General features: G+C 41.1%; 2 protein-coding genes across 4 annotated transcripts in view; both read right to left on the bottom strand.

The window, feature by feature from the left end:
• The window catches only part of PCBD2 (pterin-4 alpha-carbinolamine dehydratase 2), a 33,749-nt gene extending 16,679 nt beyond the window's left edge, over nt 1–17,070 (bottom strand). Inside the window, exons 1-2 of one of the 2 annotated variants that reach the window (XM_039485360.1) lie at nt 16,890–17,070; nt 12,173–12,304 (exon numbers count right to left, since the gene is read on the bottom strand). In XM_039485360.1, the coding sequence (XP_039341294.1) occupies nt 12,173–12,304; nt 16,890–17,003 (246 nt within the window). In that variant the 5' untranslated portion in view covers nt 17,004–17,070. The remainder of the gene's footprint in view (nt 1–12,172; nt 12,305–16,889) is intronic. The other variant, XM_039485362.1, reaches the window with a different exon arrangement.
• Nucleotides 17,071–20,194: 3,124 nt separating this feature from the next.
• Nucleotides 20,195–25,491, bottom strand: TXNDC15 (thioredoxin domain containing 15). Of its 2 annotated transcripts, none has more exons than XM_039485372.1 (5): nt 25,157–25,491; nt 24,177–24,652; nt 22,445–22,608; nt 21,632–21,762; nt 20,195–20,593 (listed from the first exon to the last, which is right to left on the bottom strand). In XM_039485372.1, exons 1-5 carry the CDS (start codon nt 25,275–25,277, stop codon nt 20,397–20,399), a joined length of 1,089 nt encoding a protein of 362 aa, XP_039341306.1. In that variant the 5' UTR covers nt 25,278–25,491; the 3' UTR covers nt 20,195–20,396. The 2 variants fall into 2 exon arrangements, with proteins under 2 accessions (XP_039341306.1, XP_039341307.1); XM_039485373.1 differs by having other exon boundaries at nt 25,199–25,485.
• Between the last annotated feature and the right edge of the window lie 672 nt (nt 25,492–26,163).

Here is a 26,163-nt window from a genome sequence, read left to right on the forward strand (position 1 = left end):
AGCAGATGTAACATTTTAGCAAAATGTGATTGTTTGTGAAAGAAATAATTCTGATCAAAAACTAAATTGCAGCCAGCGCAAGCTCTGCACTTTGTCACTCTAATCCATTCTGACAGGAAGCAGTAAGTGGAGATTCCTACTGTGAAAGGAGCAGATGTGAAAGGTCAACCTTGGCCTGGAACTTCAAAACCGTTAACGTGTAAAACAGTGTGCATTAAAGCCTGAAACAGCTAACTGCTGGATTAACGGATGTCCGCTAAGTAGGTCTGATGTGCTTTTGGCAAGTAATGGTTAATTTTTAAATAGGTTCATTGTAATTTTTTTTATTTTACTTTTTACCTTTTACCAGCCAGAGTCCATTTTTAATTACAATTGCAGAGTATAATATTCCAAAACATGCCTTTTCTTTACTCTTGGGGGCGGGGGGGAAGCCACTATTGTAGAATGCAATTTACAGTTATTAATAAGGTCATGCTCACCATTTCAAAAGCAAGGGGATGCAAGAGGTTAAACACTATCAAACTGGAGACAGAACTTGCCATCTGTACTGAAATTAGTATCTTCCCAGTTCCCCTATATTCATAATAGCTATCCCAGGACATTACAAAGCTACAAGAGAGCAGGTTTCTTTAACTGAAAAAGTAAAAGTGATTCTGAATGAAGATATTCTTGAGAAGAGCAAGAATGTAAATCTTACTGATTTCCCCAACTGAAACAGTACTGTTACAGTACTTGCCACCACTGAGTTAACAAATCTGGGAGGATTCCAAATTTTAGTTAAAATCAAAGCCAACACGCCGGCATTTGGTATCTTACAGGAGTGAAGGAAAGTCTTGCCTCCAGAGTGGGCATAACCATTTTTCCCCCTTATTTCAAATGCAATGAGCAAGCATTAGAAGAGCAGTTATGGATGATATAGAGCAGCCAACAGTGTGACACTTCCATTTTCTTTTTCAATCTAAATGAATACTTGTGAGAAGTAAAAAGGATATTTATAAAAATCTTTAGCCAGTTCAAATTCAACCCCCAGAGACAATATTTCCAGATTAATGGATGAAAATTAAATGCTATAATAATTTTCACTTTAAGTGGTCATAAATCTACACTAATCTTTTAAGAGAAGCATTGGTAGAAGTGCCAACTGCAAAGTGGAGCAAAGATCAGGAGGAGAACTTCCTGGTCCTCTTTAGAATAGATAACACAGGTCTAACTGCTCCAAGGGTATGCAGCACGTGCACAGTAATTGTAGAAGAGCCTCTTCCCCTTGGAAATACACTATTCTTTCTTTACTTGTATTTTATTTTTTACCCTAGAATGGAAGGAAGGAAAGAGAGATAAGGAAAGAACTTAGAACTCGTATTTCCTTGATATTCGAAGTCACTGTTAAGTTTTAACTAATAACAAATTGATGTCAACTTCTGTTTCTAGAGCACCTGGAGAATAAAAGTCTTGAACTTCTACATATCACCTGTTACCTGTGCCTGTCAGGCCTGCTGCTCCTGATAGATACGAACATAAAAACCTCTTCCTAGCTCAAGAAAGCAAAACACAAAGATATGTTCTGAATTTTTAATATCATGACTCATTTAAATATAATAGTATTGTAAATTTCAATACTGTGGCATTAATAATAATATTGCAATGCCTACAGCCACAAACAGGTCAGGCTCCATTGTACAAATAGCCTATTCCCCAAAGAGCTTGCAACCTAAAAGACAAGATATAATGGGGGGTGGGGGGGGGAGACAGTTACGTGGAATGGGCACAGTTCTTAGCCATTGACTAGCAGTGATCACAGCTTGCCACCTGCTTAGTCTTCAGTTTTCTATATGCATTACAGCAGAGGTGATTTTGGAGGATAAAGAGATGGCTTGATAGATTCTTACTAAGCTTTCTCCACTCACAAGGAGCAGCATGACAGAAAGCTTGAAAGTATTTGTCGGAGAAGTGGCCAGTTGAGGCTGGCATAGCTGGCGCCCATTGAAGGTGGGCACAGACCTTGCAATAAGGAAATAGCTTAGATAGGTACAGCAAGACTAAATTTGGGAGTGTGGCGGGTGAAAGTAAAGATAAAAGTTGCCAATGTAATATGATGATTCAATTATTTACAAGCAGAAAAAAAATGTTGGTAATTTAAAAAATGTAGACTGAACACCGAAGCAGAGAGATCCTTCACTCTGTGTTTTGCACAGTGGCCAGGACAAATAAGTAAGTAAGTAAATAAATAAAAAATATTTCTGAACTCCCAGCAACAAGGAGTTAATTTGTATCTGGTAGCTCCTGTCTGACCACTGACATCACACCAGATTCTGTATAATTATGCAGCATTTCTCATCAATAAGAAAACTACTTCTGCCAGTTAACTGGTAGTACTATTGAAAAGAGGCTGCACTGACTAGTACACCATTGTTGTCTCTGTCTTTTTAAAGCCAGGGCAGGAGAATCTTAACTTTTTAGATGAATGATCTCCAGAGAACCTCCATTTATTTTTTCATCCAGAAGTCAAGCACACTAGCTTTTCAGACCCAGTGCCACACTAGAATATGGGTAGGTGGAATGTGTCCAGTCCCACAGCTGGAACTTGACCCTATAACCTTCTGATGCAGAGGCAAGAGGGTTATTTACTAAGCCATTCACAAGCATAACCATAAGGAAGGTGTGATTGTATAAAAATATATTTTTACTAAACTATGTTTTGAGCCAGCTCACTCTCATGTATTTTGGCCTGAATTAATGTTCATGAGGCCTGAAAATTTTACTGTCAGTTTCTAATAAGGAAAAACCAAAACAGACAGATAAGCCAAAAATTATTTTCAAATACAAAGATTTTCTCTACTCTGTAAACCCACTCAAATAATTTTGATTTATAGCAAATCAGTTATTGTATTCATAAATGCAAGGACATTAGCAAACAACAGAAATACTTTCATAATTTTGCAGGTGTACAAATCATAGTATATGAGAGAGGGCTCAAAGAATAATGGGAAATGAAGCAGTCTAGGAAACACTATAAGAAAAACAGCACCTACCTAGGCGGATACAAACCCAATTATTTTCATCCAAGAGGCAATCTAATGCAAAAGTCAAACAGAGGGGCAAGTAGTTAACCCACCAAATAAATGAAAATTGGTTTGTCTTTTGATAAGCAAAACTGACAATAACGGACTCATGTTGCTCATTCTTTGAGGTTAAACACAACTGACATAAGCTACACCTGAAACCAATCAGGACTGAGGCTTTGAGAAGATTCACACGTGAGGACTAAATTTGTCACAAATGGGTTGGTTTCCGATCCTAATGTAGCCAAGTTGCTTTACTGTGACCTCCATTTAACAAATCAACTTAATGGGCAATGGGAGTGCTATAAAACTTAACAATGGAGTGATTTTAACTTTTAAAATATAGTTATGAAGTAAAATGTTAGAGAGCTCCTTCAATACTTGAAATCAAATTAAATCTAGACATTTTTTAACAGTCTTGACAGACATAATCCTAGTTACCATGTAAATTTATGGTAAGCTGCTGTGATATTAGTCACAGGTGCTACTTTTAATATATGGGCTGCATCTGGCTGGGAATAAAATTTCTCAGAGGACTGAAAATGACCTCACTAACAGACAATGGGGAAGGGGGATAAGACCACTGTGGCATATAAAAAGCTGGAGATATGGTCCACAAGTGAATATTTTATATAAAATTCAAGTTACCTTTGCAGATTGTAGGTTTATGTTTTCAATACATAAATGGCGCAGACATATTTCAGCCAAACAGCCAAAATATTAAGTTCGTAAAACAGCTATGAAATACTCTGGCTATGCACATAAAAACAAATTTTCCAACCTGTGATCAACAGAGAAGACAAAGCAATGTGCCGAGAAACTGAAAAAAGGAAGTATCAACACAGATTAAGTTCAGGAGTATTCAGTATTATTACAAAGTGAGTTAAACTAAATTAAGCGATTACAGCAACTAAAAGAGCACCAATTCATTAAGAATGTGTTCCCTGTATCCCAGTTCCATAGGATTTGGTAAATTTGTGAAGTTCTTCATGGTCATTAATCAAGGTGAAGGTACCTATAGAAAGGACTAGCACCAAGGGATTGTCACCAAGTAAGAAGATTAAACTATATAAAGATCATAAATCCCTTAGCCAGCAAGTTAGTTTTGATATACTGATAACAGGGACCATCCATGAGAGAGGACAAAAATAAATATGCCCTAGCACAGTTTAAAGCAAAGTAGCTGGAAATACAGAGAGGACATACAAAGCAGAAACTCTGTTTGCAGTGGATGCTTTCTGAGTTTTGGGTGCTATTACTGGTTTGGAGAAGGAGAGTTGGAAAGTATAACAATTTAATGCAAGAGCTACAATGATTTAATTTCTTCTGAAATAATTCTTCAGAAGCTGTGCAAGTGTCCTTTAAACAAATAATCAAAGAGACAAGATTTGCTACGATTCTCAGGATCCATGAACCCAACACAGCAGGCAGTCTCCCTGCTATTTTCTCCAGTCAGAGTTTTATCTTTTAACTTAAACAGGTTCTTGTGTCACCTGAATGCAAAAGGTATTTTAAACAATTAAAAAAAAATCAGACTTTTAAGATGGGATATAACCACCTGCTACTTTATACAATAAATAAGGGTACGATTCTGTCATAGAGGTCATGGATTCTGTGACTTTCCGGGACCTCTGAGACTTCTTCTGAAGGGGCAGCCCCAGGGCCACCAGAGCAGCAGGCCCCAAAGCCACCGGAGCAGTGGCCAGCCCTGGGGCCAGCGGAGCAGGGGCCACAATAGCAATGGCCGGCAGTCAGCCCTGGAGTCACAGGAGCAGGGGCCGCCATAGCAACAGGCCGCATAGCAATGGCCAGCAGTCAGTCCCAGGGCCACCGGAGCAGGGGCCACCATTGCAACTGCTGGCAGTCAGCCCCAGGGCTGAAGTGGTGGACAGGGTTGGGTCAGCCCGCCCAGCGCTGGAGCTGCAGAAGTCAGCCCCTGCCACAGGAGCAGCAGTGGGGCTGGTGCAGCTGCGGAAGCTCAGCCCCCAACAGTGCTCCAACTATTAGTCCCCTCCCCGCCCCCCACCAGGGAGAGGTCATGGGCTTCTGTGAATTTTTGTTAGTCACCCACAAACTGTCCCTGACTTTTACTAAAGATCCCCAGAACAGAAACCTTAATAATAAAGGTTCAGTCACTGAACTCTTATACACACGTCACCTAGCTAGAAACAGTGTGATGGATAAAAGATTAAATTTATTCATTTTAAAAAAATCTTTGAAGTAGTCACAGGTATTAAACCTCAGCGTCCCTGCCAAATTTTTTGGTTTTACAACCACATTTTCCTATTGTTCTAAATGTTTCTCTCTCCCCTGTTGCTATTTGATGGACCTACACAAACAGAGGAAACTGATTGACTACACAGGGTAAGCGTGAAACTGGCTGAACCCAAAGGGTATGTCTACACAGCGACTGGACACCCGTGGCTGACCCGGGCCAGTCGACTCAGGCTCACAGGGCTATTTCAATGCAGTGTAGACTTATGGGCTCAGGTTACAGCCCAAGCTCTGGGACCTTCCCACCCCACAGGGTCCTAGAGCCCAGGCTCCAGCCCGAGCCTTGAAGTCTACACAGCAATGAAACCGCCCTGCAGCCTGAGCCCCATGAGCAAAAGTCGGCTGGCACGGGCCAGCTGTGGGTGTCTACTTGCTGTATAGACATACCCTATGCAAACAAACCAGAAACAACTTTTCCTCTTTTTCTTTCAATAGTAGTAATTTTAGGTGTTCCTTCTAAAAGCATTAGGGAAAACATTTTCAGATGGAAGTGACTCATCCTTCTGCACTATAGTGGACAGGGATTCTTCAAGAATTTAGAGTTATGTAGAACATGTTTTATTAATTTTGATGGAATACCCCTGTATAAAACCAGTCATTGTCCAACACTGAACAGTTGGAAACAAAGCTTGGGGTTTGGTATACAGAGACCTCAGTCCGCTTAGGACCATGGCGCAAACACCATTAAAAAAGATTATCTTTTTATTAACTGTTTTTCCTTTTTATCTTTAAAGCATTTGAAATATTAAGTATTAAATAAGGCTTTCATTTTAACAACAACAAACAACAATTCTTTTTCCCTTTCCTTTTAGCAGGAGAGAGTTTTTGGGAAAAATACCAAGTTGTTTGACAGTCTCTTAGATGGTACCAAAGATGGTAAAAACTGTCCTGTCAGGGAAAAGACAAGACATTAGTTAAGATTGGCTGAAGCTGTTGTTGAAGTCTGTTTCATCCCAAATGATGGACATATCATCTGGGTACCTCTCTCTGGCCTGGTGATTGCGACATCTTATTCATTTTCACATATTTTTTTACAGTTGAGCTCACAAAAAGGGTAAATTTGTAGGCCAAATTATAACAGACCAGGAACCTCAAAGTTTTGAACAGTTTGGTGACAATTCTATTTTCTCTAGACCAGGGGTCCCCAAACTTTTCAAAGTCATGCCTCTCCCTTACCCGTCTGCACCTCGCTCCCGCGAGAGCTGGGGCCAGGAGCAGGGTTGGGGGGGGCATAAACAGGGGTAAGGTGGTCAAGGCTGGGGCTGCACCTGGGGCCGGTCTGGGGCAGGAAACAGAGCCATGGTCAGGGGCCAAGGCTGGAGGCGGGGCTGAAGACACAGCAGGGGGCCAGGGGTGGGAGTAGGGCCAGGAGCAGAAGCTCCAGTTGGGTCGTGGGCAAGGGCCAAGGCTGGGGGCAGGGCTCAGGGCGGAAGCCTGGGCCGGAGCAGGGCTAGGTAACACTCCCTTCCCACCCCCCATGGGGGCTGGCCCAGGCCCTGCTGCACCTCCCCAAATGTTCCTTCATGCCCCCCTGGGGGGGGCATGCCCCACCGTTTGGAGACCTCTGCTCTAGACTACAAACTTTTCAACTTTTTCTTGTTGCCAGAGATTTCAGTAAATGAAGAAAAAAAAAATGTATTAGCAAACATTGCTAGTCAGGCTCCTGAAGTAGTGACAGTATTTTTGTAACTCTCATTGACTCAGACTTTTGCTTTGGCAAATTGAAATGGATTGATTGCTCTATCAGTGAGAATAGGCATTTTGTTTCCATATCTATCACTTGGGAATAGAAATTAAGAGCCTTTAAAACATGTTTCTTTTATGTAATACAAAGTGGCTTGAAAGCACAGATTACTTTTTTTCCTTTTTCCTCCGCGATCTCTCTCCACAGACCCATTTTAAAAGGCAATCGTCTCAAACATCTGTAGCCTGCCAGTTCACACAAGTAGAGGGCAGTAGAATGGAGGACTGATACAACGGGAAAACAGACAATGACAACAGTGTTTAGGGTGATGATATTTCCCATGGGACACTGCACAGGGCTGGCCCAAGGCCCAGCATCTGGTGTCATCATTCGCCTCCCCCAAAGTTCCCCCACGCTCCTTTGGGAGGGAGAAGGGAACCCCTCACTTTTTTGGCAAACCAGGCATTTGTCCCATTTGGTCTTGCCAACTGATAAGTTGGCAAAAGCAAATGGGACAAATGACCAGTTTTGCCAAGAAAGTCGAGACATCCAGGACAGGGCTTAAAAAGGGAACTGTCCCGGCCAAAACAGGACGTATGGTCACCCTACTTGTGTTTGTTGTCTTGTCAGTCAAAACAGAAGCTGTAATTGTAAAAAAAAAAAAAAATCTCTGTGAACTGGCAGGATGCATCAATATCAGGCTGTACTGATGGTTGTCTCCAGTGAAGATGGGACCATGTATGATGGCTAGACTTCTTCTGGAGCTATTACAGGATTCTGTGATTTACTGTGGATGAGTTTGAAGTGATCCGATACCATGATTTTCTTATGCCTCAGTCCCCCCAGCGGATAGGGAATGGAGTGAACAGCAATGATGATAATATGGTTATGAGGAGGAAGTGGAAATTAACATTTCAGTCATAGAAGCTGCCCAAATGAGGGAGGGGGAACAAGCTGCAATGGATACCAGATGCTTTTCTTTCTGGGTAGGGTTGGGTGGAGGACACTATGTACATCAATATTTTTTTCAAACTAGAACATCACGACTAGCATGCAATCGCAGTTATAGCAGAGAAAAGGACTGACAACAGGAAGTACATTCACTGACTTATTTTAGGAACATTTCAAACTGTTTTCCAACTCATTTTCTAAAGCCCATTTTTGTAAAATTTATCTTAAAAAAAAACAAACACCACCAGCGGTTTCAAGTGAAGTCCTGTAATAAAATAATTTCCCAAGCCAGAAGCGTAATTTCTGATAGCTTTTAAGCAAGTTAATCTCAGTCTGAAAGCTTTAGGAATCTAAATAACTTTCTCATTTCACAGAAGTTTCATTTCATTCTCCCTCATACTGAAAATAATATACATAAACCAAATTCATGTCTACGCATTTGAGCGACTTTATAATAAAAACTCTGTTTATATTCTTAACATCTGTTGACATACATAGTCTTCGTAAACCTGGCATAGATTTTAAAGCCACAGAATTTTCCATGCATCATGCACATTATCTGTGAGAAGCAATAAAGAAACAATGAATACATTAATCATACTCATATCATCTGCAAAACATAAATCTGAAATACCTTTCATGTCAGTTCAACTGCTCAGGGGTTTTTTTTGTTTTGTTTTTTTAAACATACACCTGATTTTATGCCATCTGTAAAAGGGCAGGATGGAGATCATAGAGGAAATTGTATTTCTTGGCTGGCTGACTTTTACTAAATATTCTAGAACTAATATACAGAACTAAGTTCTGTAAACAGAAGATTTATTAAATATAAGAAGTTACACCTAAAAGTCCATGTGTATTAAAGGACAGCATATTGACTGCAAAACTCTACAAAGCAGGTAGCTAGCTCCATTTTTGGCACTTTTGTTTCCCTGATCTGCTTTTGAGACATACCAGTTAATAAGTAAATGTTGTATGGGGACATTAGTAAATGTAAGCATTGGTAGATTAATTAAAATATACCAGTTCAGTTTATCTTCAGTGCCACCTTCCCAGGAGACAAACATTTGCTCTCTGCAAACATTCATGCATTCTCTAGCCAAATTCCACCTTAAGCCATTCCCCAAGGCTAAGAGATCACCAACTTGTTCTACAGCCTGAAATTTCAAATGGCGATGTTACATCACCACAGCTGTCACCATTTTCTAAATGCTTAAGGGCAAAATTCTGCCCTTATATTGCATGTAACCCCCTTGACCGCAATGAAAGCAGTGTAGACAGTTTGGCCCCTGTTAGTTTACCCAGTGGTACACACAGCTGAAAGTGACAGAAGTTTTGAATTCTTAAGCCAATTTCCAATCATTCAGAGTAATAATAGCTCTTGTGTTGCCCTTTTAAGGGTCAAGCAGGAATGGGGGCACACTGAGCATCCACCAATATCTTCCACCCAACTGGAAGAGACATTTCAAAAAAGGACCATTTTAGGATGATATATTTGATGGGGTGAGACCTAGCCAATTCTGAACCCAGAAAAAAAAATACTATTAGCTTTAAGCTTAGTATAACCTACGGTGTACGTTTAAATATATTTTGACTTTCCACTCTAGCATCCTTGTCATGTCTCTCTCTCAGACATGCAACTTTATGAATAGCTGACTAATTTCTACCCGGTACCATTTCAAGGATAAAGCCTTAAAAAAATAAAATCAACTATTTAATTCTCCTTCTGATGTCTTCACTGATCTAAGCTGCTGGGTTTTCCAGATTTCTATTACAGGGCTGTGTTTGCTTTCATCTCTTTGGTATATAGTCTTCAGATCCATTGCCTAAAGATGAACGGCAGAAATGATTTATTTCACTTATTTGCAATATACAAAGGCTACTTTACGCTATTTTTAAAAAAGCATTTCCAGCTACGCTAAGCCAACAGGCTCTCCAATTACACCATCGCATGGACACTTTCAAGAGTGCCCCCAGTGTGAAAGCTGTAAACTCAGCACCTACAGTTTGATGCAGAGGAGTAGTTATCCCTCTGTCCTTGGCTCTCCAGTTCTCCCATCCAGGTCTCATGTAAATTCCCCCTCAGAGTTTTCACCTCCTTCATTGCCTCATAATTTGTTTTGTTTGAAGTTGTTTGTTTTGTTCTATTATTAACTCCCAGGTTTAAAGTGCAATCCAGAAAATATGTACTCAGGGCTCCACACATGCAGTTCTGTACCTGCTCTTGCTCTGTATTGTAGCGATGCTGCTCTTTTCGCCCTCCCTCACACACATTTTATTCTATGTTCTCTCTAATGTGAAATATTAAAAAGGGTGGGCACTGCAAATTGTCATTTTCACATTTCACCATACAGGGTTTCCTAAAGACCTTTGTCTGGATTATATTATGGCCATGAGAACAAACAGCACATTATATATGCTTCAGTCTACAAATGTAGATAGATATTACACTGCAAATCCAGTGTGGTGTGGATGGGAGTGCGGTGGGGAGGGGGGAAAGGAGGAGAAGAGATCTTCAGAGGAATATGGCATCTTTAAAAAAATGTAATCTTACCCTTCACCCCTGGGAGAGCATAGCCCTTTCAAAAATAAAGTAGGAACTGGGAATTATCTTCATCTGTTCCCATTCCACATGTAGGTTATCATCTGCCTAAAACTGTAAGAATAGCTCAGGGATTCTCAAACAGGGGTCACCGCTTGTGTAGGGAAAGCCCCTGGCAGGCCAGGCCGGTGTGTTTACCTGCCCCGTCCGCGGGTCCGGACGATTGCGGCTCCCAGTGGCCGCGGATCGCTGCTCCAGGCCAATGGGAGCTGTTGGAAGTTGCGCAGGCCGAGGGACTTACTGGCCGCCGCTTCCAGCAGCTCCCATTGGCCCGGAGCAGTGATCAATGGCCACTGGGAGCCACGATCGGCTGGACCCGCGGACAGGGCAGATAAACACACCGGCCCGCCAGGGGCTTTCCCTACACAAGAAGCGACCCCTGTTTGAGAAACCCTGGAATAGCTGATCTTTCACAGCTAACCATTAGTATATAACAATCTACTACTATTTTGATCAGAACAGAGGATTGTTAAATTGACTGTACCCGAGCAATAGAAATGAGGGGAAGAGGACTAGGAGACCTAAACACACACATTTAGTGGCAAATTTTTCAAAAACATTGTGTAGATATCTACACACAAACGTGCACAATTGCAGAGTCATATGTAAGGCTTCTGATAATGTGACCCTAAATCTGCATAAGAAGATCCAGACTAGAATACAAATAGGTCACTTATATAAAAGGTGTAATAAATATCAGTAAGGCCAGGTTTTAAAAAAGAGCAATGAGAAAATTAAATAAGACATAACTGAAAAGAATCCATTTTCTCCAAATAAACCCAAGTTTAATGGCACTGAAATGGGAAGGGTATGTTACGACTAATTCTTGTCTTATTTAGCAGGGCCATAATACAGCTAATTATTCCTCTTCTAACTTATCTCTTTTTGTACGTGTCTCACTTAATTAATCAGAAATCAAATTTTCTTTCCGAATTGAGATATGGTAGCAAGAATCTAGTTGACAATCTTAAGAAAATATATTAAATAATAGTTGGCCATATGGTGCCACCAATTTTCAAAGCAGGTTTCATCTCGGATTTCAAATTTAAAAATTCTTAAAAATTGATGACACAGCATGGCCCAGGGTTTTGACTTAAAATTCAAGCCCAACAGGGTATATAATCTGCTGTACAAAAGGTAGCCTCACAGAGTGTCTACTGCAATTCATTCAAGACAGTACCATAACTCTCCCTTCCAGTATAAAAGGTGAGTTTTATGACACTTCTGTTCACATTTTTTCCCCAAGTTTGGCTTGGTAAATATCTGTACTTTCATTTTTACTCACCTTTGTAAAGTTCTTGATAGCCAAATATTTTTATCATTAAGTTAGGAGTGCTAGTAATAACAAAGATATCAAGAGTAAAATTCTGCTTGCCTTACCGTCGTACAATGCCAATAAAGTCAATGAATTACACCTGGGTAACTGAGATTAGAATCTGGCCTGATAACTTCAGCGACACTACTGACATGAGGAAAGCAAACAGGATTTGGTCCCAAATACTCCTAGATTTGTGGATGTGAACATCCCTTCACTAGGAACACAATACAAACTAGGATAATTATATTTCCTTTTATATTAGGATAATATATAGCAATAGTTACCTGATTAAAAGTTTTGAAATTGAACTCTTTGTAGATGGCATCTCTTTCTCCCAACTCAGACCATCCTGAAGCTTTGAGCTCAAGTAAAACTTGGGTCCTTTCCTCTGTTGTCAACCAGTGAGACTGTGAAGACTATAAAGAAAAAAAAATACATTCCAGAACTAGGGTTAATGTCCTCTCATTTCTTTACACAACAGGAAAATTATGTGCTGAAATTATGATTTATGTATTTCAAGAATATAATCCTTCAGGACAACAGAAGTGGAAAATTTACTATGCGGTTTTGTTCTACTTTATAATTTAACAGAACACCATCACTTGCCAGTTAACTGAGCCATGAAACATAACTATTTTGGTGAATTAACATTGGTTATGTGCTTGCATATAAGAGTTTTTTACTCTTTTGCTGGGATGAAATAGGGACTCAAGAATACCTTTGGCCAGTAGTATTATTACTTTCATTTATACTAGGCCTATCTGAATTATCCAGATACTGTGAAGCTTGAAATATTTGATGACAATCCAATTTTGCCATTTTCCCTCATTTAAATATTAAAGTTAAATGTAATGTACAGTAATTAGTTGAAGTTAAAAGGGGAATATCACCTGAAAAATACTAAGCATGACCAATTTTAAATTAGAAAAGCACAGATATCAGAAATTATTTTGTATTATGTATAATTATTGTACCCTGTATTTCCTAAGAAGAAAGTTCAAAAAACAAAAAGCAAGATTGTTACTATTTGAGTTCTGTAACTATTTATAAAAGTTTCTCTCCGGCATTGAAAAGAAAAACAATCCAGCACTAAGGATATGTGCTACCCCAATTTGCACAAGGCATTCCACAGACAGCACTGAGGAGTTCTGTATAAGGATATGAAGCATGGCCCACTCTCATACCATTACAAATCAGAAGTAACAATTAAATAGAGCTCCCACTAAAAGGCTCAGACTCAGCAAGGTATTTAAGCATCTGTCTAACTTTAAGTTTGATGGTTTTAAAGTGTGTGGATACTTCATTCTAGAAGTGCCAGATCATGTATAGTCTACCTGCTATGTTCTCACACTTAATTATACACTCATTTGGCAATGTTGATGTGAACTTTTTTTGAAAATATAGTCTACTGTGTATGTGTATACGTGCTGTATCTTTGTACACACCTTTATTATAAATATAAAGTTACCACTTCACCACTAGATGGTGCTGCATGCCAAATCAGAAGTTAATTCAATTAATTCTAATTAAGCAGCAGAAAGATTTTAAGATTGTTCCTTATTACTGAATGATATTGGCAAAGAAAGTTATGATAAATACACATGCATCATTTAAATATGAAATATACATATTACTGTAATCTAGTAATTAACTCCAAGAAGCCAAATATAACACATTCACTAACGGTGAGGATAAAAAGAGCACTCTGTACAGATGTAGTTAATGCAACTGCTTTTAACAATTGTTTTCAACAGGATTCACCCATTCTAACAGACAAGTTTTAAATATCCAAAAATTAACATTTCAATTTAGTCTATCTAGCCTTTCTTATAAAATATGGGAGTACTTGTGGCACTTTAGAGACTAACAAAAATATGTGCCTTGCTTTAATATAAAATTAATGTTCCACAAACATATATATTAGTGTTGCTATAGGAACATTTATTGATTAGAATTTCCCTTTAAGCCTATTTTAAAGCATGTACAGATAGTCTCTGGGCTGAAATTTATCATGTTTATAGTCAGCCAGGAGGTAAAATTGTTTTGTTTCGTTGGAGATTTTTGTGTTCTTACTTTTCAGAACCAGTTAAGACATTTCAGTTGCTTTCTTGAGGCCTTATCCAAACCCCACTGGAGTAACGGAGAGTCCATCCACTCATTTCAGAGCTGATCATCAGATTTTAATAAATAGATTTATTTTGTTTGCCACTGGCCTGGTCCTTAGTGCACACCAGCTCTTTTGACACTGAAGAAATTCTGCTTAGAAATAATGGTCGTAAAAGCCAAGTTCTGCGTTCTCGCTCCATATATACATGCACCTGCCACTGACTTAAAAAGTTTAGTAAAAAGCAGTATACTGAGCACATGCTGATTTATTTTAAGACAACTTTAAGGAGGTGCAAGGCTCTAGAACAGGGGTAGGCAACCTATGGCACAGGTGCCGAAGGTGGCACGCGAGCTGATTTTCAGTGGCACTCACACTGCCCGGGTCCTGGCCACCAGTCCAGAGGGCTCTGCATTTTAATTTAATTTTAAATGAAACTTCTTAAACATTTTAAAAACCTTATTTACTTTACATACAACAATAGTTTAGTTATATATTATAGACTTACAGAAAGAGTCCATCTAAAAACGTCAAAATGTATTACTGGCACCTGAAACCTTAAATTAGAGTGAATAAATGAAGACTTGGCACACCACTTCTGAAAGGTTGCCGACCCCTGCTCTAGAAACATGCTCACATGTCTGTATCTGTTGTAACACACAATGAAGCACAGTGCAAACCCACTGAAGAGGTGGAAAGGTACAACAGAAACAGAGTATGGACACTGAAATGTAAACATAAGACTTAGCATACAAAACTGACCCACGATTTACTGATTATATCCTGTCATATGATGAGCCCTAAGTGAGTTAAAAAATAACAGCTTTATTTGAAAGCAGCCCAGGAAAGAAAGAGAGGAGTCTGATGCCAAAGCATCCATTATCTGTATCAAAGATTTTTATAATAAAATATGTTCTGGGGGCAGCTATTAGATAATCATATATGCAAAATTATGTATTACTATTACTTGATGTCAGACTGCCTATGTTCTATAGAGACTGAAATGCAGGGGATGTAAATAATCATATATCTTCTGAGAGAAGAGGAGGTAGATCCAAGACTGAAACAGATTTAATTTTTTTTATTAAAGCTAATGTTAAAATTATATAATACATAGGTTAAGAAAAGAGTGTCTACATCTGGGTATAGTGCTTAAATTATGTGGAAGTACAAAGGTTGGTTTAAAAGTTACACAGTACACATAGTAGAAAATCAGCAATAACCCACATTTAGATGAACATTTAAAGATACAGTTTAGTTTATTAGCAATACTAGATAAAGAACTAATTCAACTACCCCAAGGATAATGCCTAAAGAATTACCATACTCCTACTCAGGATCCTGGCTCCTAGGCCCATGCAGCATCCCAACTTTAGTAAATCTGCTAAATCAAAGGAATACCATTCTGTCTAATGCATACTTGGTACATTTTTTTTTTCACACAGTGGCTTTTAAAGGACTCTGCATTCAAAGGAATTAGGAGATGGGACAGCTGGGCTGGGTGTAAAGAGCATCTGGGGCAATCAAGGTTTAGATGGATAAACTGGGCACAGCCTGAAAGCTCCATTAACTGGTTTGCCCAGGAAAATCACATTCAGACAACCTGCACAAGATAATTTTCACTTATTTAGAGCCTTCCAGGGCAGGGCCGCAAATACGAGTGAATTACACTTCTGTGCAACCCTAGGAGTCAGGTATTACTCCCACTTTAAAAATGGATAACCTGAAGTTCAGACAGGTCAAGTGACCTGCTCAAGGTCAAATTGTGTATTTGTGTCAGAGCTAGAAATAAAACCCAAATCTCCTGATTATAAATCCTGTGCTTCCCAGCATCAAATCCACATAACCCACCCATTCACACGTTGACAGATATGAAGAACCAAAGCTGCTTCTCACATTGACAGATCATGAGCTTTCAGTCAGTCCAGCAGGAAAAGTTTTTTGATGGGTAATCAAGCACATAAGGATTAGAATAATAATTTCTTAGTTCCTTAGTTTGGGGGGATTTTAAAAGCGCATTTGAGTCCCTTATCTCCCACCACTTTTCCTTGAATATTTAGTTAAATTAAGTGCCAAGTGTTGGGAGAACGTTTTAAATTAATTATTTGTTTCAGTGTGAATTGCACCTGGCACATTAAACAAACAGTAAATATTAGAACTGCTCAAAACAGATTATGCAACATTTTGAGAGGCTGTTGTTCACCCTTCACCCCAAGTCATTCTTGCCTGCCTTCAGGGGCTGATACCCATCTGACTCCCAGAAAGTCACCCCCTTACCCACCTAACCTGGCCCTTTAGCAGGAAACAAATCAAGCAAATTTGCGATGCTGTGCCTGGAAAGTCTTTTTTTCATGGTAGCTACATTTTGTGCTCCACAATTAAAATTTTCATTTAAAAAAAAACAACCCAACAAATTAAGCATCAACTCCTTGCAAAGGCAAAGACAATCACAAAACACGACTAGGTAGAGGTAGGCACCCAACTCTGCAGAGACCATGAAACAAAAGCCCCGGCAGATGTGAACTGCCACATTTATCTCAGCAGCGTTGGCTCTGAACCCTAATGAGGGCGATGGGAGTGTCCAGGCAGTTAGTAGCTCTTTCACAGCACAGAGGGAAGAAGAGAGATGATCCAACTATGAAGCATCCGCATCCAGCACAAGTAACATCTGAAATAGGGTCCCCCGAGAGCGGGACTTGGGTTAGGGCTGAGCTTAGGGGAGAAGACCAGGACCCCTGCTCCTAGGGGGCTTTCCTCTGTCCACCCGCCGCCGCCACCTGGGGGACTCCCGTCTGCCCAGCCCCTGGATCGCGGCTCGCTTGCCCCATTATCTCCGGGGAGCTCCCCAGGTCTGGCGCCCGCCCTCACCCCCAGGGCGGCAGCCGCCTGCCTCTCACCATGGCGGAGAGGCGCCTGCTGCCGGGTCCCGAGCCGCCCTGCCCCGCGCTCGCCGTCGCTGCCAGGCGCGCTCCGAACAGCGCCAGCCGCAGCCCGACCCCGCCGCCTCCCATCGCCTCAGCGCGGCCGCGGCCCCGCCCCCTCACGGCGCGAAGGGCCCAGGGCAGGGGCCTAAGCAACTGCCTGCGCCGCCACCCCCAGCGCGGCGCCTCCCGGCACGCGGCCCCGGGAGGGGCACAGGCTCGTCTGCGCCCGTGCAGAAAACCCGTCAGGGGGTTCCCCCAAACCCCGACAACAATGGTACTGACCCGCCATCTGCACAGAGCTCCCCTGCGCTGGGCGAATGGTACTTACTACTCCCCCCCCCAGCTGTGGTCCATGCACCTCTGCTGCAAGCAGGGTGACCAGATAGCAAATGTGAAAAGTCGGGACAGGGGGTGGGGGTAATAGGAGCCTATATAAGAAAAAGACCCAAAAATCAGGACTGTCCCTATAAAATCAGGACATCTGGTCACCCTAGCTGCAAAACCCCAGCCTCCCCGGGACCCCAACCCTTCACCCTTGCCAATGGCAGCTGCATTAGAAGGAGCAGGTACCACCAGTTGCAGCGTGCGGCTGCAGGCAGAACTCCTCACTGACTAGAGAGTGACTAGATGTCCCGATTTTATAGGGACAGTCCTGATTTGGGGGTCTTTTTCTTATATTGGCTCCTATTACCCCCCGTCCTGATTTTTCACTCTTGCTAGGGTGACCAGATAGCAAGTGTGAAAAATCAGGACACAGGGTGGAGGGTAATTGGCACCTCTATAAGAAAAAAACCCAAATATCAGGACTGTCCCTATAAAATCAGGACATCTGGTTACCCTATCACAACCTGTTTAGTGGCTTCGATTATCAAAACAAGGGAGTGCCAGGCATTTAATCTTCAGCCTTCAAGAGGGTTGTTCCTGTTTCCATTCAGTTTGGTTTGGCCAGTGAAATTGGTTTCATGTTCAAGTTCTTTAGAGGTGCAAAGGCAGCCTTTCCAACTGAGCAGGGAATGGTTTAAAAAAAAAAAAAAAGAGGATTTTATAATTCTTTATAGGGCTTATGTTCTATAAAGGATTGCTTACAAAAGTTTTAATTTTGGTATAAATTGTGGCCTTGGAAAATATGGTTCTATTCTAAAACAATGACAATGCAAAAAAAAAAAGATTGCCTTTCCTATGGAATGATTGAAATAAAACACGGACCTGTCTTTTTTACAAATCACGTTTCAGGGTAGAAATGTTGCTTAGTGGAAAGGGAAGGGTAGCTACAAACTCAAGTCCACATTCTTAACTTTTATATTTTTCAGCTAAGTGCATATTCATAGACAAAACTTCATAAGCTGTTTTAAATACATAGCCACATGCCAACAGCCAGGAGGGTAAATGCAGCCCAATGTAGTATAAAATTGTGTAGGTTCTTAAGGAAAATCTTATCTTTTAGTCTTTTGCAGAAATAGAGCAATTTTAAGAGTATTCTACAGATCTCTATTAACCATGTGAGGAATAATGCAAGCCAAAAGGGAAATGAAAAGTGGGCCAGATCCTCAGCTGATGTAAATCAGCATTGCTCCATTGAAGCCAATGGAGCTACACAAGTTTACACCAGCTGAGAATCTGACCCTGTATGTCTAAAGCTAAACTGTATCTTATTCTAGAGCCTCACAGTCAATAAAATCAGATTATTAGTATTAGAAGTCATAAGCTTACTCTAGTTATCAACTATTTATACACTCAGCAGCTGAGGCTTTCAAACTAACAATGAACAAAGATTTGTGTAAATACAAACAAGTCTCATGACTGCTCATTTAGATGGGAGATCAGTACTTGAAGTTGTATGGAATACTGAATGGCCATTTTTATTCCTGCCAGAAATTAGTGCCTAGAGAAAAGGAAGTCAATTCTGACCTCAAAAGTTACATTAAAACCCTGCTATAGAAAAATAAGTAGTATGTGAAGTTTAACTGTGTAGGGAAGCAAGGAAGAATTAATACACAATAAAATGCCTTTTCTACACAATCCTTAGAAAGGAAAGGCAGATCCCTCATAGAGCATGGTAAACCAAGGATATCAAACAACATCCAGCCTCAGGGCCAAATGTAATACATGGTCACCCTCTCCGCAGCTGCAAAATGAAGATTTTTGTTGTTGCCAAACTTAATCAGCAAGTGCAAAACACACTTCCCTGAAACACAAACATCAGTACTAAACTCCCTTGGAAGTGGTCTTTCCTCCAGTAGGTACCATTAAAATACAAGATGGGAGAAATAACTACTCTTAATAATATATTAGTGAAACATATTACTAAACAATTTTAAAACCTTATTAAAAATACAATAGAACCTCCAAGTTATGAACACCTCAGGAAAGGAAGTTGTTCGTAAATGTGAAATGTTCACAACTCTGAACAAAACATTATGGTTGTTCTTTCAAAATGTTACAAATGAACATTGACATAATACAGCTTTGAAACCTTACTCTGCAGAAGAAAAATTATTTTAACTATTTTAATTTAAATGAAACAAGCAGAGAAACAGTTTCCTTCCCTTTATTTTTTTTTTTTTAGTAGTTTACGTTTAACACAGAACTGTATGGTACTTGCCTGCCTGATTGCATATTTCTGGTTCCAATTGACTGGTCAGTTTGTAACTCTGGTGTTCGTAAAGCTGAGGTTCTACTGTAATCTTTTCCCTTTGTGTTACTGTGTCTTGCCTTAGTTAAAAACACCAATTTGAATTTGTTTAGTGACCTCTGTTTAAAATGCTGGATGCCTTTATTTAAGGACATATAATATCCTTTAACCTTTTATTTTGGCTTCTCCCTTCCTGCACTAACATTAATATCTTCCATGTAGGCCTACACCTATTACTAGTAATCTTTGTAGTTTTCTACAATACACAGCATCAATCCATGTATGTAGTTTTAATTTGTAGTCATGGGTCTTGAAAAGGAAAAACACATTAAAAGGCTGAGATCCCTCAATTCCAAAATAATGGAAGTGGTTGTATATTACTGCTGCCAAAGCAGTACCGCTGGCTGTAGAACTCTTACTTTCCCTATAAAAATCATCTGCAATATTTCAAGGTCCCACTGTATGATACTACTGACTACTACAAGTTCAAAGTAAAATTTTGTAACAAATTAACATTATTCCTAAAAAAGTCAGTTTATTAAAAAACAATCTTCATAATAATTATTGTTTTCTGATATTTACACAGCAAGGATTTGTAAACCTGTTAATACTTCCTAAATAAATAAATAAATAAAAACCCTTCTACTGAACCTTTTTGTATTTGTTTACTTAATTACCAACAGTTTGACTTTACACATACAGTAGTTAATGAACAAAAGTGATTTTTAACTAATAAGATTATAAATTACAACCATCTAATTCACTGTACAAGTTTATGCAATTTCAGTTCATATAAATTCCTGCTTTATCTGTAGGCATGAAGTGTGTTCTCCCATCATTATCTCAACTTATTCCTGATGCTCCTGCTCTTGTCCCGGTATTAGCCAACGAATGCTCTCAGTCCGAATGGTAGCATACATAATAAAACTAACCAGAAACAATAAAGAGAATAAAAGTAACCAATCTATCCCTTTTGTCAGGACACTCGGTAGAGGGCCTGCTCGGTCTTCCTCAGTTACCACCACCTCATTCTTAGCTTCTATTCCTGAAAGAAGAAACCAGTGATAAAAGCTGCTAGCAATAGCAATTTGTTAAATCTATGGGTCATTAGTTCATTGTAGGAACTGTATTCTCATCTCCAAATTAAGCAGCTTGTGCTACAGGATTTAACACAACTCTGGTTCATATAGTCCCATGGATTTTGCTATATAACTACAGGGCATCTGCCCATGAGTTTTACACAGTAGAGCAGCACAGATCTGTTTTCAGTGACCTATGCTAAAAGTCAGTTTTCCATTTTCAAACTGTCAAAGTATCTTAATACATATTTCCTTAGTACTGTGTCATTAGAAGAGTTTTATTCTCCGCATTCCCAGTGTTATCTTTGGTAGAAGTACCAGTCAGGGAATCTACAATAACAATAAAGGTAATCCTGCTTTAATAACAATTTAGCAGTCTCTTCCATTAATCTGTCACAATACTAGTGCATGTTCTTTCTTCTACTCTCATAAGGCTAATTATGTTGTGGGAAGAGAGAAGGGAGCTGGATAAAGTCAGCCCCTGGAGATCAGAGCCTGGACAGCTGATTCCCAGCAACAGGAAAACTATTCAGGGCTCTCTGTGCTCCTCCTATGTCCCCACCAACATAAGACCTGAGGCTGCCATGTCCCCCACCTGTTGCCTATCCTACAGCAATGGACATAGGTGTCTGATCCTTTCCCCTCCTGGAATGTGGAGATAAGCGTAGTACTAATATCTGTCCAGAACTATTCCCAATTAATCCAGGACTTCAGGAGTGGGGAAGTGCTTGATCCTCCTACTTACACTGTCTGCCTGAGCACCAAGCCCCTCCCCACCACCACCAAAACAGCTTTCGATAGCTGGGCTGTTTGCTTCTACCTTGTCCTGAAATTCCACTCAGTGCTATGGTGACTGAACAGGAACTTCCTAAGGCTCTGTTCCTGGCAGCAGGAAGGCTCTAGGAGGCCCTAATATAGCCTCTTAAAAAAAAAAGGGAGAAGTCAGTTTGAGGCTATACCTGATCCTGACCTTCATAGCTCTGCATCAAGTTTAGCCCACATACCTGTCTGATTAAAAATGAATGCTTTCAGCATTTCCAGGGTTCGGTCTGTATGATTAAATCTAGCCATGGGTTTCGCTCCTTGGAAAAGAAGGATATTAGGAACAGCCACAGTTCCAAATCTGGTTGATAAACTGAAGGAAATAAGTAGGTAAGAAATGAGGTCACAATAGAAGAAGGAAAAGTCTGCTTTACTAAATTAACATTTAATTGAACTCAATAACAAGAACAAGGGCACAACTATTTTCTTATGGCATTAGGGAATGTTTCACTAGTGAATTTAGGCAATATAAAATTCTGCAGTGGGTTATAGTGCATTAACTTTCATTCTGGAGACCCATGTTTCAATCCTGTCTTAGGGCACAAGGGTCTTGTTCTTGTCCTTTGAGGATGCACGGTGAAGTGGTCAGAGAAAAGGATGTGGCGTATTTTACAGTCTCTGCACAGAAGAAACCCAGAAATTAATTTGCATGTCAAGATTTAGATGAATTACCAGAGCCCGGCATCAATCTTCATTAGGTCAAATTTTAGCCAGTGCTATTAATCCCTCATTTTGAAGAGCAAGATGTTCACTTGAACATTTAAGAAAATATTAACTTCATTATTAAAAGATGAATGAGGGAGAAAATTGCCTGAAGAAAAGCTAAAGGAAGTAAAGGCAGACTCAGATGGGCAGAGAACTCTAATTTACTCCGGGAGTACATATTACTCCATCAATACATTTTAAAAGCATAAGGTTTGTCAGAATCAGAAACAAAATGCTAATACTGTAGCATGTGAAACTTTATAAGGTGAAATGTATTTATTGCAAGTTACCTGCTATGCTGAGATGCATCCAATGCCAGGAAGTTTAGAGTTGGAAATGCTCGGGGCAAAGAATTAAAATGAGGGGCCAGATTGGCAGAGAAGCGACACCAGGGTGTATAAAACAAGACCAATGTACAGTCACTGCTGTTTGGGTTTAAAAACTCCATCAGGTCCTGTGAAAGAAAACATGCTGATTTTAAAAGAAGGGGACAATTAAATATTTTAAAGGGTTCTATTACATATCATTGCATAATACTCTGGTAACAGATTAATTTCAGGAGAACACTGTAGTACCATCATAAGCAAATTTGAGTTGGCATTTCAGTCAGAAGTCTGTTTTTAGCAGTATTTCAACAGTACATGAACATTCAACGAACAAAATGTAGTCAGACTGATTTTAATCCTAACTGCATTTTTCAAATGTAAAAAATCTCCTTGGTAGACAAATAATACTTTGGGGATTATTACTAAGTAAACAAGGCATTTTTTCATTCTTTCCTCCCTTATCTAAGAGGCCCTACTCCCTGGCTGTAGATGTGTGGTGTCTGAGCTGAATCCTGTTTGTCAGGAAGTGGGGCTGACAGCTCTGAAGGGAAAGTTAGGATATCCACCACTTCATTTCTTCTCTAATAGGAGAATTCCAAGCCTTAACAGGGCCAAGAAGCTAATTTGTGGGATAAAAAGGTAGTGGAGCTGTTCCTAAAGCAAGAAAAGTGAAGGGCCAGAATAGAAAGTGGGAGATGAACAAGGATACGAAAGGAAGTTACTTAGTCATAGGACAGAGAACTGATCAGGCTGGGGAATCACAGGCAAGGATGGCTTGTGGAAGGGTAGGAAGGAAGGCAAGCAAGGACCTGGTAAGCTAAACTTATTCAAATAAACTGTGCCCAGGCCCGTGCTCCCTTCTGACTCCCTTTATCTCCCCAGCATTTGGGGGAACAGAGAGAAACTTCTGTTGTATGAACCAGACTCAAACTGGTTCTGCTACCCTATAGTTTGGTCTGGGGCGATGTAATATCTCAAATACTTAAACCAGTGTTTAAGACAAAGCTGGGAGCTAACAAAGGAGAGAGAGACTTGCAGTAGCCTCCTGGGAACAAGAATGCCTTAATGAGATTCTAACAAGACAAGTTGCTTTTTAAACTATGGGTCAGTTGAAGGACTTTTAAGGTGTCTCAGTTATTTTCCATACTTAATAGAGATGGTCAGAAATATCAAAAATGAAATTTCAACCAAAATTTGTGAAAAGTTTCCATTTTCCTACCAGCTGTAATTCATAGTAGTATTTATCTGAAATGTTTCTTATTTTATTTTATTTTATTTTCTACCCTCTCTTTAAGTAAAGCCACCTAAATTAGAATTTAGTGGAAACAAGTGCTGCAAAGCATTCCTAGGGAAGGAAATTGGTCTAAAGAAAAAGGTGCTGCAGGGAAGCTGGCACAAGTCACAATGGGTTCTGGGAGATCCTTTAGACTTGGGGAACACAGGCATAGTAGGTACATAGTGGAATTGAATATCTTGCTATTTCTGTATTTCAAAACAATATGGAAAGTACATTTCCCTGTACGCTAACTCCTCTCCCACCAGCACACTGAACATTTGTTTTAAGTTACCCTTTTTGTGCCACTAAACTCACAAGGATTATATATGTAGCATTTGGGTAAAAAAACTATTTGTGTAACACCTACCCAGGTATCAAGATAGACACAGAAAGTAGCAAACAGAATGATTTCCTACTTACTTGCGAAACATTCAGGATTTGTAGCGTGAAGTTTCTGATCCCGGTAATATTTCTTTCCTCACAGTTCACTTTGGGAGTTTTTACGCTGTCTGTGCTATTAGATTCCTCAGCTGGTGAAGTAGGCACAGCCTCTAGCACTACATTTGAGTCCCCTGCTTGTTCTTGAACATGTGAACCAGGCTGTGATAAGTGAGAAGCAAGGCTAGTCCCCGCACTACATTCAGCATCTTCTACTGCTGCATCGCAGGTGCCAATACCAAATTCAGACATGTGCCTGTCCTTTGCTTCTCCCGGAATCACTGACAGCACCACAGATTGATCAGCAGGAATCCCACTACCCAGCATTGCATCAGCAATTTCTGCAGTCTTGTACTGCACTGGCGCCCTAAGCTCTCCAGTAAGGGCAGAACCATCTTCTGTGCTAAGAGGTCGGGCAGTTTCAGACAGTGGGTCAGCATTTTCCTCTGCTGCTGCTCCTATAAAAGTAACAATATTTAGCACCTGCGTTCAGCTGTAGCTTTAGCTTCTTTCAGGCTATGTTTGTTTGGTTTTTTTTAAGGGATCAGCAGTTTTCATGAAAGTGAGGGTCACGGGGAGGAGAACACAGCGATAACCACCACGGCCAATATCTCCTGCTCTTAGAGTTCGATTATGTTTGACACCTGGGGAGCCCCACACAGACGAGCTCCTACATCCAAGCACAGGGCAGCTGGAAGATGAACGTGACCCATCCCCTCCTGCTGCCCGTTTACTCAAGAGGGCCATGGTGCAGCTTAGAGGAGCAGGCAAGAAGGGAGCCAGCCTGGGGCCGGCAGAAGCGCTGTGCGACCCTCCTCCCTGGCAGAGAGCAGCGGGAAAGGGCTGGTATCAGCACCGTGACCCTAAAACCTGGGTCAGCCCCGGGGATGGTGGAAACAAAGACACCTCCCCCCCGCCACACACACACAGGGCGAGCAGAGCTGGTGGATCACTCTGGTTACCTCGGGCCGGCCCGCTCCGTGGCCTCTCCCCCGTGCCCTCACCTGCCAGGAGGCTCCCGCTCAGCCAGGTCACCCAGAGCAGCTGCCGGAGTCTCCCCCCGGGAGAGGGGAGAACCCGCATCCTCGGGCGGGAGAAAGAACGAACCCAGCCGGCCTGCGTCTCCACGGACAACCACCGCTTCCGTCCGGCTCCTCAATCGCTTCCGCTACCGGAGTAAAAGCTGCAGACCCAGCTCTGAAGTCGCCATCTTGGGCCTGGGCAGCATAGCCTAGGCCGCCATCTTTGATTCGGGCAAAGGATCCGTAGGGTCTGGACTTCAAGCGAGACTCACGGGTCAGTCACTCCCCCTCACGGCGCACGAGTGCCCTGTCGCATCCCTCCCTACAGCGCCCGAGGTACTCTGGCCCCGGCCTCCCACCGCACAGGCCCCTCACGGGCAGCCCTCAGCTCCTCTCACCTCAGCAGGATTCCCGCCAACAGGTGGCAGCCTGTCCCCGCCATTCACAGCCACTCCCGGCCCTGTTGCTCCAGCAGAGGTGGCGGCTGTGGGCGCTGGTGCTCGGCCGGCCTGTAGCGGGTGTGTTCAACGTTTAGCAGGCAGGGAGGCGAGTGCTTGCCATCACCCCCGCTTTGCAAACATGACATAACTAATCCTCATCGACAGACCAGTAAAGCGGGGCGGTTACTCCCATGTTACAGATGAGAAAGGGAGGCAGAAGGGCTGTATCACTGCTTCTCAACCGGGGCTACATAGGCGCGGTCTAGCTGGTTCATCACCGCAACGAGCTTTTGGCCTTGTTTTACAACAGGCTACATAAAAAGCACTAGCAAACCAGGGCAAACTAAACTTTCATACAATGACTTGTTTATACAGCTCTATAGACCCTACACTGAAATGAAAGTACAATATTTATATTCCGATTTATTTAGTTTATAATTATATTCCTAGATTCAAGGACGGGACGGGACCTTGGGAAACTGAGACAGCAAGCAATTTTTCTGGAAC

This window comes from Mauremys reevesii, linkage group 8 (genome assembly GCF_016161935.1).
Source record: "Mauremys reevesii isolate NIE-2019 linkage group 8, ASM1616193v1, whole genome shotgun sequence".
Lineage (NCBI taxonomy): Eukaryota > Metazoa > Chordata > Testudines > Geoemydidae > Mauremys > Mauremys reevesii.

Coding starts and splice junctions, on each gene's coding strand:
- TXNDC15 (XM_039485372.1), bottom strand. CDS start 25,277: ATGCGGGTTCTCCCCTCTCCCGGGGGGAGACTCCGGCAGCTGCTCTGG. Junction 24,653..25,156: donor ACGGAGCGGGCCGGCCCGAG/GTAACCAGAGTG, acceptor TTACTTTTATAG/GAGCAGCAGCAGAGGAAAAT. Junction 21,763..22,444: donor GATGCATCTCAGCATAGCAG/GTAACTTGCAAT, acceptor TATTTCCTTCAG/TTTATCAACCAGATTTGGAA.